This window comes from Papio anubis, chromosome 8, assembly GCF_008728515.1.
Source record: "Papio anubis isolate 15944 chromosome 8, Panubis1.0, whole genome shotgun sequence".
In the NCBI taxonomy this organism is placed as follows: domain Eukaryota; kingdom Metazoa; phylum Chordata; class Mammalia; order Primates; family Cercopithecidae; genus Papio; species Papio anubis.
Genome location: NC_044983.1, coordinates 77,077,106 through 77,094,385, shown reverse-complemented (window position 1 = coordinate 77,094,385; position 17,280 = coordinate 77,077,106). Strand labels below are relative to the sequence as shown.

At 36.1% G+C, this 17,280-nt stretch overlaps 1 protein-coding gene across 1 annotated transcript; it reads left to right on the top strand.

Moving 5' to 3' along the window:
- The first annotated feature begins 2,062 nt into the window (after positions 1 to 2,062).
- FABP4 (fatty acid binding protein 4) lies at positions 2,063 to 7,101 on the top strand. The gene is made up of 4 exons (XM_003902908.3): positions 2,063 to 2,224; positions 4,681 to 4,853; positions 5,766 to 5,867; positions 6,352 to 7,101. The coding sequence occupies exons 1-4, from the start codon at positions 2,152 to 2,154 to the stop codon at positions 6,400 to 6,402; spliced, it is 399 nt and encodes a 132-aa protein (XP_003902957.1). The 5' UTR covers positions 2,063 to 2,151; the 3' UTR covers positions 6,403 to 7,101.
- The last annotated feature ends 10,179 nt before the right edge of the window (positions 7,102 to 17,280 follow it).

The window sequence follows — 17,280 nt, the reverse complement described above, 5'->3', positions numbered from 1 at the left end:
CCCGCTTCTCAGGAGGCTTGAGGCAGGAGAATGTCGTGGAACCTGGGAGGCAACGGAGCTTATGTGAGCGGAGATTGCACCACTGCATCTCCCAGCCTGAGACAGAGCGAGACTCTGTCTCAAAAAAGAAAGCAAAAGAAAATTATCCAGGCATGGTGGTGGGTGCCTGTAATCCCAGCTACTAGGGAGGCTGAGGTAGGAGAATCGCTTGAATCTGGGAGGCAGAGGTTGCAGTGAGCCAAGATCATGCCACTGTATTCCAGCCTGGGCAATAAAGTCAAAACTCCATCAAAAAAAGAAGAAAGAAAAGAAAGAAAGGAAAGAAAGGAAGGAAGGCAGGCAGGCAGGCAGGCAGGAAGGAAGGAAGGAAGCAAGGAAGGAAAGAAGGAAAGAAGGAAAGAAATTACCGATTGGGTACAATATACACTATTTGGGTGATGGTTACACTAAAAGTCCAGACTTTATTACTACTCAATATACATAGGTAACAAAAATGCACATGTAGTCCTAAATCTATAGAAACAAAAATTTTTAAAAACCAAATTGCAGTGTTACAATACACAAAGTATGTATTCAAATTCAATCATTTAAAAACCTGTCTGAAGAAAATTAATTTAAAACATTATCAAAAACATCCCTTTATTAAGATTTGTCACTTTTAGTTACTTTCCATCTGAACGGTCTTATTCAATGGGAAACAGGTGGATCACTAAAAGCAAGCCTACCTGATGGCACATCACCACAGTCTATGTATCTATGCAACAGTCCAGAGTAGATGAGCGTTATTACTGTGCCATTAACAAATGCAAAACCTAACTTTATCAGGCTTTCACAGCAACTTGCTTTCCTACAGAAAATCCTGTTGCTTACGGAATTTCCTGCCACAAACATTTTTGGGAAGCCCTCAGGATACTTACACAGGCTTGTGAATCAATCATATGCTCAGCAGGTACTGTTCAGTGGGATACACAGTGTAGCAATACATCACTCTGAAATATTTCAGTTTCTTTTTTTTCCCCCTAAATCTGGGTAAGTTCGTGGGAATTTGCAGCACATGCGAACATCTTCCATCATTCTTGCGTGGGGCAAAGGGAATTGAAAACCACGATTACTTTAGAAAACTAGTTTCACAAATTGGTGACTGTATTAAAGAAGGATATTGGTTTTGGTAGCATGCGACCACACCATTTCTGATCTGAATAAATTCGGAACTTATGACACAGTTCAGAAATTGAATGCACTTTCTCAGTATGAGGAAAGTATTTTAGAATGAGGCCCATTTTTCAAAGGATCTGTGGAAATCAATGCTATGCTCTCATTTAGGAGATGGAAAGAGTGAGGTTACATTATCATTTTGATGAAATCTACAGTCCAGATTACTGGTGGATGAATTGAAAGTACTTTTTTATTCATATAAAGCATTTGAAATCAGAAATCTGGAGTACTTTTAAATCCCATTACTTATTTTGTTTTCATTGCCAGGTAATTCCTGAGACAGTACTGCCCCAAAGAGCCTTTGCAATTATGTAAGAATCTCCGAGGCAGTTCTTATGCTCCGCAATTCAAAAGAACCACATAACTGCAATTTAAATACCTTCTCCCCCAAAATAAGGTCAAAGTTTATCTCAAAATAATTTCCCCTTTCTACACTGGGACAAATATGTATAGGAATAATAGAAAATATGTATGGCAATTCCTCAATTCAAAAGAACCACATAACTACAATTTAAATACCCTCCCCCAAAATAAGGTCAAAGTTTATCTCAAAATAATTTCCCCTCTCTACACTGGGATAAATATGTATAGGAATAATAGGGGGAAATTCAATGCACTGAGCATTAAGCTGTCAAAACAGGAATGTTTAAAATATCCTGTTAGTGGTTTAAAAATAATTTGTACTCTAAGTCCAATGACTATTTGCCAGGGAGAACCAAAGTTGAGAAATGTCTATTAAAAACATGACTCAGAGAAAAAAATGCACAGGCCGGTAATGAAGGAAATGATTGGCTATCATTCCCAATTGGTCATTCCTAAGATCACATGTTCTGAGCACCTTTAAAAGGAAGTTATCTGGACTCCAGAGGGTCACAGCACTCTCTTGAAAACTGCAGCTTCCTTCTCACCTTGAAGAATAATCCTAGAACTTACAAAATGTGTGATGCTTTTGTAGGTACCTGGAAACTTGTCTCCAGTGAAAACTTTGATGATTATATGAAAGAAGTAGGTAAGGAAATGCATTGTGGAATGACTGGATTTATAATATTTTCTTTTGGGAACAAGAGTTTATAGCTGTGTTTATAGCAATGTCTGGAAGCCCTGGCCAGAAATGAAAATGCTGCTTTCTATAGAAAGGCTGCACACATAGCAAGTGATAATCATTTGTTTATAGAGAAATTCTGAACCAAAGCTACAACTAATGCTTCCTGAAGGTGTACCAATATTAAAAAGTGTCTAAATTGAATGTTTATGGCCTTTAAAAATGATAAGATTTGACTTTAATTGCAAAACTTCGGTATCCTTGGTTTACTTAGCTCTTTGCCTATTTCTCTTTCATCCCCTTTTGCATATAAAATAAGCAATAACTTGGAAAAAAGTTAGTATGCAATAATTTTCATTTGAAACTGAAAGCACTCTAGTTCCCTTAATGCAATGTTCTTTTTCAATAACTGTATGTTAGCCAATTATTTTCTTGTCTCAATGTTAATCTATTAAAATATGTGGTTGTTTTATGATAGACAAAAATTTTAATTTCAGAAATATGTTTCTTAAACGACTTAAATACTTCCTTTGACTAGAAATGACATAAGATGCCATAGAATTATCAACCAATTTAAAAGGAGAATGTTACGTACATAACATACCTCTTCTTTGATAGTAGAGGTTTTTAATTTTTTAGATGCTATTAACATTGTCAGCATGTCATTGGATGAACGTCTCTCAGATAACAATGGAGGTAAAGTAGAAGAGACAACGTCTCTCTCAGGCAGCTTCAACTTTGAAAGCCTTTCTCCCTCAACCCCATGCATGACAGTCCATGAAAGTCAGAATTGGGGTTAGCAAACTGGGGAGGAATTTTATGCAATCTTAGGGTTTAGAACGTAATTATTAAATCTCAAAACACTTAACCCTCCTGTAAATTATACAGTATATATGTTTTTGCTTGTCTGTAACTATGTTTCTTGTTTTTAGATGATAGGAAAATTGGTGACTTTAGCATGAGAGAGACTTTCTAGGATAAACTAGAGTGATTCAATAAACTAATTAATATGCACTGATACAGAAATGCCAGGATTTGGGGTCATTTAACTATTTATTTTTAGAAAAATTTTATACTTTTAATATTTATATTTTCTAATAACACTGTGTTTTTAAATTATAAAGGACTGATGATAATTAAAGTCAATAAAACACCTTCTGCATGAAATTGAGGATGAGTGAACAGGTATTGTTTTCATCAGTCACATAAAAGCAAAATCAAGCAAATGGAGACTATGGTTTTTCCCAAGGTCAGCCATTCTAGAATCACACTCAGTTTTGCCTCCATTCACGAAGCGGACTCACTCCATACATTTAATGTTGTATTTTGTAACAGAGCCAGGACTTGAAGACACACCTGTGGCCATTTTTCAGACAGACAGTGAAATCAGAGCCTCAGAATTACTTATTTTACACCATGTGTCTCTCCCAGTTCTTCCCAATTTCTAACCTTTGGTTGCCTTTAGTCAAAGAAAGAGTTTAGATTTACATGCACATGTTTAAAAAATTCAACACATCTATGACTAATAAATTCTGCATGACATACACAGTGACAGCAAGTTACTGCTATGTTTGGCTGTAAATTATTCATTCCATACCTTGCACAAGACAATATATTCTCCTTTTTAAGAAAGAAAAGTTCACAACTTAGGTGATTGGAAATCTAAGTATTGGCTTCTAACCTATTCTAAACTAAGAAACATTGATTTCTTAAATGTTAAAGTTTTCACAATTTGATGACTAGTCCCTTTTTAAATATCCCCTATAAATTATTAGGAATGATATCACCATTCTAAAATGTTATAAATGTAGGAAACATTTTGCCTTTTGTATAAATTCATCAAAATCTTCATCTCATGGTGGAGTAATTTGAGAAAGAAGCACAGAAAAGTAGACTTGGCAACAAATGCTATGAAATGTGACTTTTGTACACTCAAAACTGACAAACATTTAACTAAATAACTCTACATTAACCCCCAAAATTCTGTTGAAAATTCTGTCTTTGTGCCTTCTTAAATGTAATATTGAGTATCTAAGACGGAATGGTCAACTATTTTATTAAGAGAGAACAACAATGTGGCTAACATTTTAAATATATATCTTCCCAAAGATTTTTGTTGAAAATAAACAATGGGTCTCCTGAGAAGGTGTATCCAGACCAGAGAAAGGGAAATTTAAAGAATAGGCCTACACCTATTGTTTCTCAGAGGTTGTGTTTGTGTGTGTGTGTGTGTATTTGTGTGTGCGTGTGTTTAAGTATTAACCTGATTTTATCTGCAGGTGCTGTTTAAATTAGGCCTTTAAGAAACTCACTGTGTCTTTTTCCTCTTACACATGCACCTGTGGGCAGACACACATTGTCTGGCTTGGCTAAGTACGTGACAGAAAATGTCAACCTGACATCTTTTCTCTTCCTAACTGTAGGAGTGGGCTTTGCCACCAGGAAAGTGGCAGGCATGGCCAAACCTAACATGATCATCAGTGTGAATGGGGATGTGATCACCATTAAATCCGAAAGTACCTTTAAAAATACTGAGATTTCCTTCAAACTGGGCCAGGAATTTGACGAAGTCACCGCAGATGACAGGAAAGTCAAGGTGAGAAATAAGGAACTGGCACAGAGTACATGCCTGGTTTCTAAATCACCACTGCTTATTAGAAATCATTTTATGATAAAAGGAGGAAAACCATTCTATCATAAGCCAAAGATCCCTGAACTCCTACATCTAAACCGTGTTTCCTTACATATAGAGTTGGTGAATTTTTCCCCATTTTCTTAAGTTGCCCTCATGTTAAAAAATTATTATTATTTTTAGAGACAGGGTCTCACTCTGTCAATCAGGCTGCAGTGACATGGCTCAATCATATCTCACTACAGCCTTGAATTCCTGGGCTCAGGTGTTTCTCCCACTTCAGCCTCCGGAGTAGCTGGTAACACAGCTGTGTGCCATCACACCCAGCTAATTTTTTAATTTTTTTGTAGAGACAGAGTTTTACTATGTTGCCCAGGCTGGTCTCAAACTCCTGGCCTCAAGCAATCCTCCTGCCTTGGCCTCCCTAAGTGCTGGAATTACAGTTGTGAGCCACCACACCTGGCCTGTCTCCATATTAACAAAAAATGATTAACATAATTTATTTGAGTCATACAGTACATAGAGTATTTCAAGTAAATTAAAATATTACAATAATGTAAGAGAATGTTTAGAAAAATGGAAGAAAGAAATAGAGAAAGCACCCATCCTACTATCATCCTAATGTAAATTTCTTTTTTATATTCTTTCACAGTATTTTTCCAATTATGTAATTTGTATAACACTCTGGGCATAACGTATCTATAAGTGGTTACGTTGTTGGTTTTGAGACTCATTTTTTTTTCTTGTTGCAATATATTCTTGTCATTTAGAATTACTAATTACCTCAAAATATTCCTTTGAACAAAGACACCGTATTTTAAATTTTATTTTCTGCCTCCATATGCAAATTGTAATCACATTTTCTTATGCCTACAGAGCACCATAACCTTAGATGGGGGTGTCCTGGTACATGTGCAGAAATGGGATGGAAAATCAACCACCATAAAGAGAAAACGAGAGGATGACAAACTGGTGATCGTGAGTATCTTCTGGCTACTTAAATCTGGATCTTACTGCTAGGTCATCTCATGATCACTATTCCTCTTAAGGAAACAGATTTTCCTTTTGATTATCTAAAACAGAAAGATGATTTTATTGGAATTATGCTTCCACTCTGTCATTTGCCCTTCATGCTTTTGAGCTCAACAAGGGCATGCTGTCTTCTAGGAAGCATTCTCTGCCTGCTTCCAGGCATCCTAAGGCTGTCTCCAGTGATGCCCCCACCACACTGTATTATCTATCTCTGCTTATGTTTCTCACTCACCATACAGATTTTAAGGCACCTGGAGGGGAAAACTTGTATTTTCCTGGTCTTTGTAACTCCCTATCTTATTACAACATATGGGTCCAGAAATGAATATCTTTTGAATGAATATTGTTTTATTCCCAACATTGAGAGATTCAATAAATAAATCCATAGTTTAGTCCTGGTGATTGACCAAGAATTGTTTTCTGTGTCTAGGAATGCATCATGAAAGGCGTCACTTCCACCAGAGTTTATGAGAGAGCATAAGCCAAGAGGCGTTGACCTGGACTGAAGTTTGCATTGAACTCTACAACATTCTGTTGGATATATTGTTCAAAAAGATGTTGTTGTTTTCCACGATTTAGCAAGCAACTAATTTGCTCCCAAGCTGATTTTATTCAATATGGTTATGCTAGTTAAATAAACTTTTTTTAGATTTAGAAGGTGATATAATGATGTATTCATTGTGCTTATGATATATTCTTAGTCATAATTGAGTGAAGGAAATGGGAAATTTGCATTATTGTTTTGTTCTGATATAAATAATAAAATCTTTCATAATAATTCAAGGTAAAGAGGGATATCTTTGAATTTCCCTAGGTAGGAGATAACAAGTATGTACCATTACTAAATATTAAATCCTTCTTTATCATAGCTATAGTTAAGTAGGTGTATCTCAGAAACCTACGGTAGTTTTACATGTAGTGAAATTGTCCACAGCCAGCTGGCCCAAGTGCTCACGTTTTATACCTGCTCTGTCTTAGTGCATTGCAAGAGAGGAGTATATACAGTAGTTCCCCCTTATCCACAGGGTTACATTCCAAGACCCCCAGTGGGTGACTGAAACCACAGATAGTACCAAAATCCTATATATACTATGTTTTTTTCTATACATATATACGTACAATAAAGTTTAATTTTTAAATTAGGCACCATAACTAATAAAACAGAACAGTTATAACAATATACTATAATGAAAGTTATGTGTATGTGATCTGTCTTTCTCTCTCTCTCTCAATATATTTTGAATATCTCTCCAGAATTCAGTGCAAATAATTCCATCATATTCATTTCAGAAAAGTGACAATAGTCTTGTACGTGAGTAGATTCAAATTTTATTGCCATGGTTTCCAAACTTTTATTTTTCTCACCAGTAAAATTTTTGATTCAAATAAAATATCCAAGGGATTTCAGCTCATAAAATACACAAAAGTGATAATGAGTTTTCCAAGGTACTGTGTGTGTGAATGTGCATGTCTGTGTATGTGTCATCTGTATGTTTTTCCCACCTCTTGTAGAAGTTACGAAACACCTTTCCAGATTATTGAGATTTCCTGTACATAGGCTGAAATTTACAAATCACATGCTTACATTTTATAGTAAGACAAAATCTGCCGAAGTATATGTTGCTGTTAATATAATTCTGTTTGTGATTCTCTCTTTAAAAATAAGTCCAAAGGTTTTCATTTTCTGCATACTTATCCTATACATAACACCACGATATGGAGAGGCCAGAAGAGGTGGACTAGTTCCCTGACTATAAGCATTTATTTTTTTATAAGAACATAGAGTTAGACTCTCACTTTGGGTTTGAGGAAACCTAAATAGAGAAGATGTATAAGCCTATGTTAGGACAATTCTTGGTAAACAAATATTTATTAAGCACTAATGATGGTGCCAGGCACTTTGCAAGCTGTAAATCATTTGTCCTCAAAATAATCTGATGGAAGGATTTGGATTTCTGTTTACAGAAAAAGAAATTGAGGCACAGAGCTTAACATCATAAAACCAAGTAAGAAATAGATATAAGAATCTGAAATTCAAGAGAGCTATCCTGTCTTGAATATAGACCTGGAAGCCGTAAGTGTCCAAGTGGTAACTTCAGTCAGAAAATGTGATAAAGTGAATCTGAAGAGGATTCTGGAAGATGGCAGAGTAAGATGAGCAGGAATATGTCTTCCTACCTAGACAAAAAATGCACAGGCAGAATCTATCTAATGCATCTATTTTGAAACTCTGAAATCTATTGAATCCTTGCAATATTCAGGGGAAGTCTTGGATGATAAGTTGCAGTTAATTTTGGTCAATTTCAGCTCTTAACCCAGTTGCAGATACTCATACCCACCCACAACCCTCATAGGAGGCAGCTGTGCACATGTCCCTGGAGCAGCTTGCAGTCATCTTGCAGGAACTAGGATGGGAAGTAAGAACCAAGTTTTCCGAGTGTTATGGATCTGTGTTTTGATTAATGATTGCTGCTTCACATCACAGAAGTGCAGACACATTGGCCAGCAGCTATTGTTGCACACACACACGCACACACACACACACACAACACCCCTTATTGTTGTAAGTCATTTCTTCTTGGGCTGAAGTAGCTTTCGGTGTATTTAAAAAGTCAGCTCCTTCCCTACATCCCACATCATGTATGTTTTTCTTTTCTCCTTTTAAGCTCCAGACATTAAAGACTAGGACATTCAAGCAACCACATATATGACGAAAATTACAAAGTCAGTATGCATACATAAGGAAGTCACAGGCTCAGAAAGAACCTGAGAAGACCTTAAGTTTATTCCTTAGGCTAACTCTGAAGATAGATAGCCTACAACAATAAAAAATTAAACGAAACAAAAACAGCAGTTCCTCAGGTGGGGAAGAATCTGATTACCAGAGTTATCACAATATTAGATTCAGATATTCAGTTTTCAACAAAAAAAAATCACAAGACATATAAAGTAATGGGAAAGTATGGCCCATTCAAAAACTAAATTAATATACCAACAAAAACTCTTCTTGAGAAAGATCGGATGGTAACCTATTAGACAAAGACTTTTAAATTACTTCCTTAAATGTGCTCAAAGAATTAAAGGATGATGTAGAGAAAGTCAAGAAAATGAGGAATAGACAAAAGAAAATATCAGTAAATAAACAGAAAACCAAAAAGGAAACTAATGGAAAATCTAGAGCTGAAAAGTACAACAATGGAAATAAAAAAATCCACTAGCAGGATTCAAAGACGTATTTGAGCAGACAGCAAAAAGAATCAGTGCCATTGAAGACAGGGCAATGAAAATTACTGAGTTTGAGGAATATTTTTAAAAAATCAAGAAAAATGAACAGAGCCTAAGGAACATGTGGGACACCATCAAGCAGACCAACATATGCATTGAGAGAGTCTCAGAAGGAGAAGAGAGAGAAAGAGGCAGAGAGAATAAGAAATAATGGCCAAAAACTTCCCAAATTTGGTGAAAGGCATGACTATAAACATCAAAGAAGCTCAACAAATTTCAAATAGAATGAACTCAAAGAGACCCATATTGAGATACATTCTAATCAAACTTAAAAAGCCAAAGATGAGAGAATCTTGAAAGCAGCAAGAGAGAAGCAACTCATCATATTCAAGGAATTCTTAATAAGATTATCAGCAGATTTTTTTATTGGAAACTTTGGATGTCAGAAGGCATTAGGCTGATAATATATTCAAAATGCTAAAATAAAAGAAACCTGTCAACCAAGAATCCTGTATTAGGCAAAACCATCTTTCAAAGTGAAGGTACAATTAAGACTTTCCCAGAAAAAAAAAGCTGAAAGAGTTTGTTACTCTTAGACCTACCCTACAAGATGCCCTACAAATGCGAAAGGAAGTCCTGCAGGTTGAAATGAAAGAACACTCCATAGTAACTTAAAGCCATATGAAGAAATAAAGATCTTGATAAAGGTAAATATGTGAGCAATTCTAAAATCTAGTATTGTAGTAACAATACTTTGTAGCTCCATTTTTTATTTTCTACATTATTTAAAAGACTATACATTTTTAGTCTAAAACTGAAAATATTTAGATTTGTAGTCTAAGAACTAACATTATTTTAGCTTTGGTTTGTGACTCTATATTTTGCTTTTTACATAAAGAAACTGATGCATTTTTAACATTATGGTTTTTGTCTTTGGACACACAATGTATGAAACTGTAATTTTGTGACATGAATAATTGAACCAGATAGGAGAGAATTGTAAATAAGCAGAATGTTTATATGTTACTGAAGTTAAATTGGTATAAATTCAAATTAGAGTGTTATAACTTTAGGGTGTTAAATATAATCCCCATGGTAACCAGAAAAATATAGCTATAGAATATACACAAAAAGGAGTAAGAAGCAAATTAAAGTGTTCATATAAAACAACCAAGTAAACACAAAATAAGACAGTAATGCAGAAGACGAAATGCAAAAAGTTATAATGCATATAGTAAACAAACAGCAAATGACAGAAGTAAGTGAATGGATTAAACTCTCCAATCAAAAGGTAGAGATTGTCAGAATAAAGTTTTTAAAAATGATCCAACTGTACACTGTCTACAAGAGACTTATTTTAGACCCAAAGACAAAAATAGATTGATAATAAAAGGATGGAAAAATAAATTTCATGCAAATGGTAACCAAAAGAGAACAGGGATTGGTATACTAATATCAGAAGAAATAGACTTCAAATAAAAAAAAATTACACACAAGAGACAAAGAAGGGCTATATATATCAAGGAAAGTTTCAGTACATCTAGAAGGTATAACAATTACAAATATTTGCTCACCTAATGACAATAAAAACCAAATAGAAAAACAAACATTTCTACAGTAATAGTTGGAGATTTCAGTAATACCCTCTTCCTCCAACCCCCATGGATACAACAACCAGACAGAAGACAAGTAAATAAATAGAGGATTTAAACAACACAGTAAACCAACTAGATACAACAGACATATATAGAACACTCCACCAAATAACAGCAGCATACACATTCTTCTTAACTGCAAATGGAAAGTTTTCCAAGATAGACCATATGTTAGGCCACAAACTAAGTCTCAATAGATGTTACAGGATAGATAATATGCACAGTATCTTCATGAAGTCAATAACAAGTAAAACTAAAAAATTCACAAAATTGTGCAAATTAAGCAATACTCTTAAAAAAAACTTTTAAGATCAAGGGTACAAGTTCAAGTTTGTTACATCAGTAAACTTGTGTTATTGGGGTTTGTTGAACAGATTATTTCATTAGCTAGATATTACGCCTAGTACTCATTAGTTATTTTTCCTGATCTTCTTTCTTCTCTCACCCTCCACCCTCTGAAAGGCCCCAGTGTGCATTGTTCCCCTATATGTGTCTATGTGCAACACACTTTTAATATGTGAATCAAAGAATTAATCAAAAGGGAAGTGTGAAAAGACTTAGAATTGAATAAAAATGAAAACACAACATACCAAAACTTATGGGGTACAGTGAAAGTAGTGCTCTGGAGGAAATGTAGAGTTATAAATACTTAAATTAGCAAACAAGAAAGATCTCAAATAAAAAATGTAACTTTACAACTTAATGAACTGAGAAAGAACAAAATAAACTCAAAGCTAGCAGAAGTCAGAAAATAATAAAAATTGGAGCAGAGATATACAAAATAGAGATATAGAAAACAGTAGGAAAAAATCAATGAAACCAAGTTAGTTCTTTGAAAAGATTTAAAAAAAAATTGACAGAGCCAGGTGCAGTGGCTCACACATGTAATCTCAGCACTTTGGGAGGCCAAGGTGGGCAGATCACTTGAGGTCAGGAGTTCAAGACCAGCCTGGCCAACATGGTGAAATGCCATAATCCCAGCACTTTGGGAGGCCGAGGCGGGCGGATCACAAGGTCAGGAGATCGAGACCATGGTGAAACCCCGTCTCTACTAAAAATAGAAAAAATTAGCCAGGCACAGTGGCGGGCGCCTGTAGTCCCAGCTACTCGGGAGGCTGAGGCAGGAGAATGGCGTGAACCCGGGAGGCGGAGCTTGCAGTGAGCCGAGATTGCGCCACTGCACTCCAGCCTGGGCGACAGAGCAAGACTCCGTCTCAAAAAAAAAAAAAAACAAACTATGTGTGTGGAGGCACACACCTGTAGTCCCAGCTACTCGGGAGGCTAAGGCTGGACAATCACTTGAACCTGGGAGGCTGAGGTTGCAGTGACCCAAGATTACACCATTGCACTCCAGGCTGTGTGACAGTGAGATTCCATCTCAAAAAAAAAAAAAAAAAAAAAAAAAAAAGGCAGATTTTTAGATAAATGGACTAAGAATAAAAAAGAGGGAAAACTCAAATTATTAAAATCAGAAATGGAAGTTAGCATATTACTACCAATTCTACAGAAATAAAAATAATTAGAAGAGAGAACTCTGAAAAATTGCACACAAATGAAATAACCTTATGAAATGGACAGATTTTGAGAAACACAAAACTTATCAAGATTAAATTATAAAGAAATAAATTTAAAAATCTGAACAGACCCATAGCTAGCAAGGAAATTAAATCAAAAAATCTTTCAATAAAGAAAATCCCTCGACCTCCTGGCTTCACAGGTGAATTCTGCCAACTATTTAAAGAATAACTAACATCAATTCTTCTCAAAGGTTTTTCAAACTATTGAAGAGAAGGAGACACTTTCTAACTCATTATATGAAACCAGCATTATCCTGATACCAAATCCAGATGGAGACACTACAAGAAAATAAAACTACAGAGTAATATCCCTTAGGAACATTGACGCAAAATCTTCAAGAAAGTACCAGCAACACAACTAAGCAGGATTTATTCCTGGAATTCAAGGATGGCTCAAAATATAACAATTGATTGACATAATACATTCTATTAATACAGTGAAGGACCAAAAAACACAGTCATTTCAATTGATGCAGAAAAAGCATTTCACAAAATTCAACACCCTTTCATGATTAAAAAAAAAATTCTCAAAAAACTAAGAATGAAAGGAAACTACTTCAACATAATAAAGGCCAATTATGACAAGCCCATAGCAAACATCATACATAATGGTGAAATACCTGAAGGCTTTTTCTTTCAGATCAGGATCAAGGCAAGCCTGCCAGCTTTCACCACTTCTGTTCAGCATAGTACTGGAAGTCTTAGTTAGAGCAATTAGTCAAGAAAAATAAATATAGGTGATCCAAGCTGGAAAGAAAGAAGTAAAATTGTCTCTGCATATGATCTGATTTTATGTGTAAAAACCCTAAAGATTCCACACAAAATACTATTAGAAAGAATAGCAAAGTTTCAGTTATAAAATTAACATAAAAATCAGTTATAATCCTATACACTAACAACAAGCAACATAAAGGAAATTATGAAAAGAATTTCATATACAATATCATCAAAAATAATAAAATATTTGGGAATTATTCAATGTGACGAAAAACTTGTACAATGAAAACTGCAAAATTTTGCTGAAATAAATTAAGACATAAATAAATGGAAAGACATCCCATGATTATGAATTGGAAGACTCAATACTGGTAAGATGTTAATACTACCCAAAGCAATCTACAGATTTAATGTAATCCTTTTCAAAATTTCAATGACATTTTTCACAGAAATAGAAAAATCTATACTAAAATTCATAAAATTTCAAAGGACCCCAAATGGCCAAAATGATCTTGAAAAAGAACGTGTTTGGAGGTATCAAACTCCCTGCTGTCAAAACTTATTTCAAAGCTTTAATAATCAAAACAGTGTGGTCTTGGCAGAAAGGTAGACACAAAGACTATCTTGGTCCATTTAGGCTATAATAAATCAACACAAACTGGGTAGCTACACATAATAGAAATTTTTTTACCACAGTTCTTGAAGCTGGGAAGTCTAAGATTAAAGTGTTATTCAGTGTCTGGGAAGGGTCCACTTACTGCCTTCTCATTGTGTCCTCACATGGTGGAAGCGATAAGCTACTTCTCTGGGGTTTCCTTTATAAGGGCTTGAATCTCAATCAAGAGGGTTTCACTCTCGTGATATAATCAACTCCAAAAGGCTTTTCCTCCTAATACCATCACCTTGGAGGTTAAGATTTCAACATATGAATTTTGGGGGCACACAAGCATTTAGACCATAGTAAAGAAGAAAACATAGAGCAAAATATTCATGCCATTGGATTTGGCAGTGATTTCCTGAATATGACACAAAAGGGACAGGCAACAAAAGAAAAAATAGTCAAGCTGTACTTTATGAAAGTTAAACATTTTGTACATCAAAAGACACTATCAACAGTGTGGAAAGGTAACCCATCTGTAGACCTGGAGAAAATATTTGTGAATCATATCTCTGAGAAGGGATTAATACCCAGAATAGCTAGGCACACTGGCTCATGCCTATAATCCCAGTTACTCACTTAGAGGGGGCAGTGAGCTATAATTCCACCACTGCATTCCAGTCTGGGCGACAGAGTGAGATCTCATCACTAAGGAAAAAAAAAAAAAAGAACATCTAGAGAACCTGTAAAACTCAACAAGAAGAAACAAACAATCTGATTTACAAAATGGGCCAAGAACTTGAATAGACATTTCTCCAACGAAGATATATAAGGTAGGGTGTGGTGGCTCACACCTATAATCCCAGCACTTTGGGAGGCTGAAGAGGGCAGATCCTTTGAGGTAATGAGTTTGAGACCAGCCTGGCCAACATAGTGAAACCCCATCTCTACAAAAAATACAAAAAAATTAGCTGGGCATAGTGGTGCATGCCTGTGGGTTCCAGCTGCTCAGGAGGCTGAGGCATGAGAATCATTTGAGCCTGGGAGGCTGAGGTTGCAGTGAGCTGAGGTCATGCCACTGTACTCCAGCCTGAGTGACAGAGAGAGATTCTGTCTCAAAAAAAAAAAAAAAGAAGAAGAAGAAGATATATAAATGTCCAATAAGCATATGAAAAGATGCTCAACATCCCTGTGACTATATGAATAAAATGATATATGTATATATAAAAATTTATTTTTATCCATGGTTCTTGGCTCAGGACTCCCATAGCCTTGTTATTTCATAAGTAGCTAAGTATTCAGCCTTCTGTCTTTGATCCCTGAAGCAGCTTCAGAAAAGTGTCAGAGCAATAAATGTGAAGGACAGCCTTTTGTTATAATACTGGCCTCAGAAAACAGAATCTCTGTCTCTCCCTCTGACCTTCTCCTGCCCGCCTTTCATCTGCTTCTTTTGTGACAGGCTAGGTCTCACTAATGGGGGTCTCCATTACAACTGTCCCAGCACTGACTGAGTAACAAGGTTAAACATTAAAAGATGACTGAGCCAGTGCCCTTATACAAAGGCTGGAGTGCAACAACGAGCCCACCAAGAAGTTTTGCCTAGTCTTTTCCTGCGCCTTGAAGCATGACAAGATAACGAAGGAATTATTAATAGGACTCTTTCAGGATTTAATAAGTTTCAATGGGGGTCTGAAGAAACTCCCCAGGCCTCCACAAACAAGTTTATTGGTGTCTAAAGGAACTCCCCAAACCTTTATGATTTAGCAGGAGACAAGATAAAGGTAATCACCCCAGCACCTAGACCCATTTAGATTAAGTAAACTTACTGAAGCTCCAGAAGAAGGTCTTCAGGACTCAGACCTTAGATACAGATTAAAAGAAGTTGATCACTTATGTCTTTAGATGAATGCACATTTACACATAGACATATAGCTCAGAAGGTATAGAAGCTCTGGAAAGCTTTGTAATTTGGAGTTGGTCTGGTGATAATTTCCAGGCCTTCTCCCTGTAACCAGTTACAGAAATAAAAACTTTCTTCCTCCCCACTTCTGCATCTTGTTATTGGGCCGTAAGAAACGGCAGCTCAACCTTCAGTTTGGTCCAGGAACATTTTTTTCTCCCCAAGGCAGGTCATAAAAGCTAAAAATATACTCTCCTCTTACCCTACCACTCTGTGTTGGAGCTGGCCATGAAAAAATGCTCTGACTTACCTTGTCTGATTGTAGGTCATCATAATAAAAGATCTCACAACAAAGATAATCTCTGGACCGCTTGGCTTCACAGGTGAATTTTACCACACATTTAAAGAGCTACACCAATCCTTCTCATATTTTTCCAAAATGTTGGAGAGAAGGAAACCCTTTTTAATTCATTCTACTAGGCCAATGTTATCCTGATAGTAAGGCCAGGCAGAGACACTACGAGAAAGGGGTCCTGCTCCACACCCTGGAGGAAGGAAATCTGCACAGGGAAACCAAGAAGAACTAAACAGGTAGGCCTTACTGGGTTTCCTCACTCAGTCTTTTGTATTATAATCATACTTTTTTGGTCCAATTACATTTCTACATTGTTGTCTATGTTTCAATCATGACTACCCAATGACATCTCCATAAAGTCTGAAGAGATGGGTTACAGAGGGCTTCCAGTAGCTGAACACAGGAGATTTCTGGAGGGTGGAGTAGCTGGGGAGGCTTCATGCTCCTGACCCCATACCTCACCCTATGCATCTCTTCATCTGTATCCTTTGTAATATCCTTTATAATAAACCAGTAAACATAGTGTTTCCTTGAATTCTGTGAGCTGCTCTGGTAAATTAATCAAACCCCAGGAGGCGGTCATGGAAACCCCAACTTGAAGCTCATTGGTCAGAAGTTCCAGCGGCCTGGACTTGCTACTGGTGTCTGAAGTTGGGGGCAGTCTTGTGGGATTGATCTTACCTCCAGGGAGATTGTGTCAGAATTGAATTGAATTAGAGGACACTCAGCTGGTGTCTGCTGTAGAACCTATTACTAGTTTATTGGTGGGGAGAAATCCCTACATATTTGGTCACAGAAGTTTTCAATGTTGATTGTTGTAGTATAAGAGCAGAGGAAAAATAGTTTGTGTTTTTTCCACTCAGAATCACTAATTATTAGGGAAATGCAAATCAAAACCACAATGAGATACCTTCTCACACCTGTCAGAATAACTACCATTACTAAAAATTGGAAAATAACAAGGGTTAGCAACGATGGAGAGAAATTGGAACCCTTGTATGCTGTTGGTAGAAATGTAAAATGGTACAGCCACTGTAAAACACAGTATGGCAGTTCCTCAAAAATTGAAAAATAGAATTACCGTGTGATCCAGCAATTCTACGTCTGCATGTATACCCCCAAAACTGAAAGCAGGGTCTTAAAGAGATATTTGTACACCCGTGTTTACAGCAGGTTATTTGCAATAGTTAAAACATGGAAGCAACTCAAGCATCCATGGACAGATGTATAGAAAGCAAAATGTAGTATATAGACACAATGAATTATTACTCAGTTTTAAAAAGAAGGAAATTCTGACATATGCTACAACACAGATGAACCTTGAGGACATGA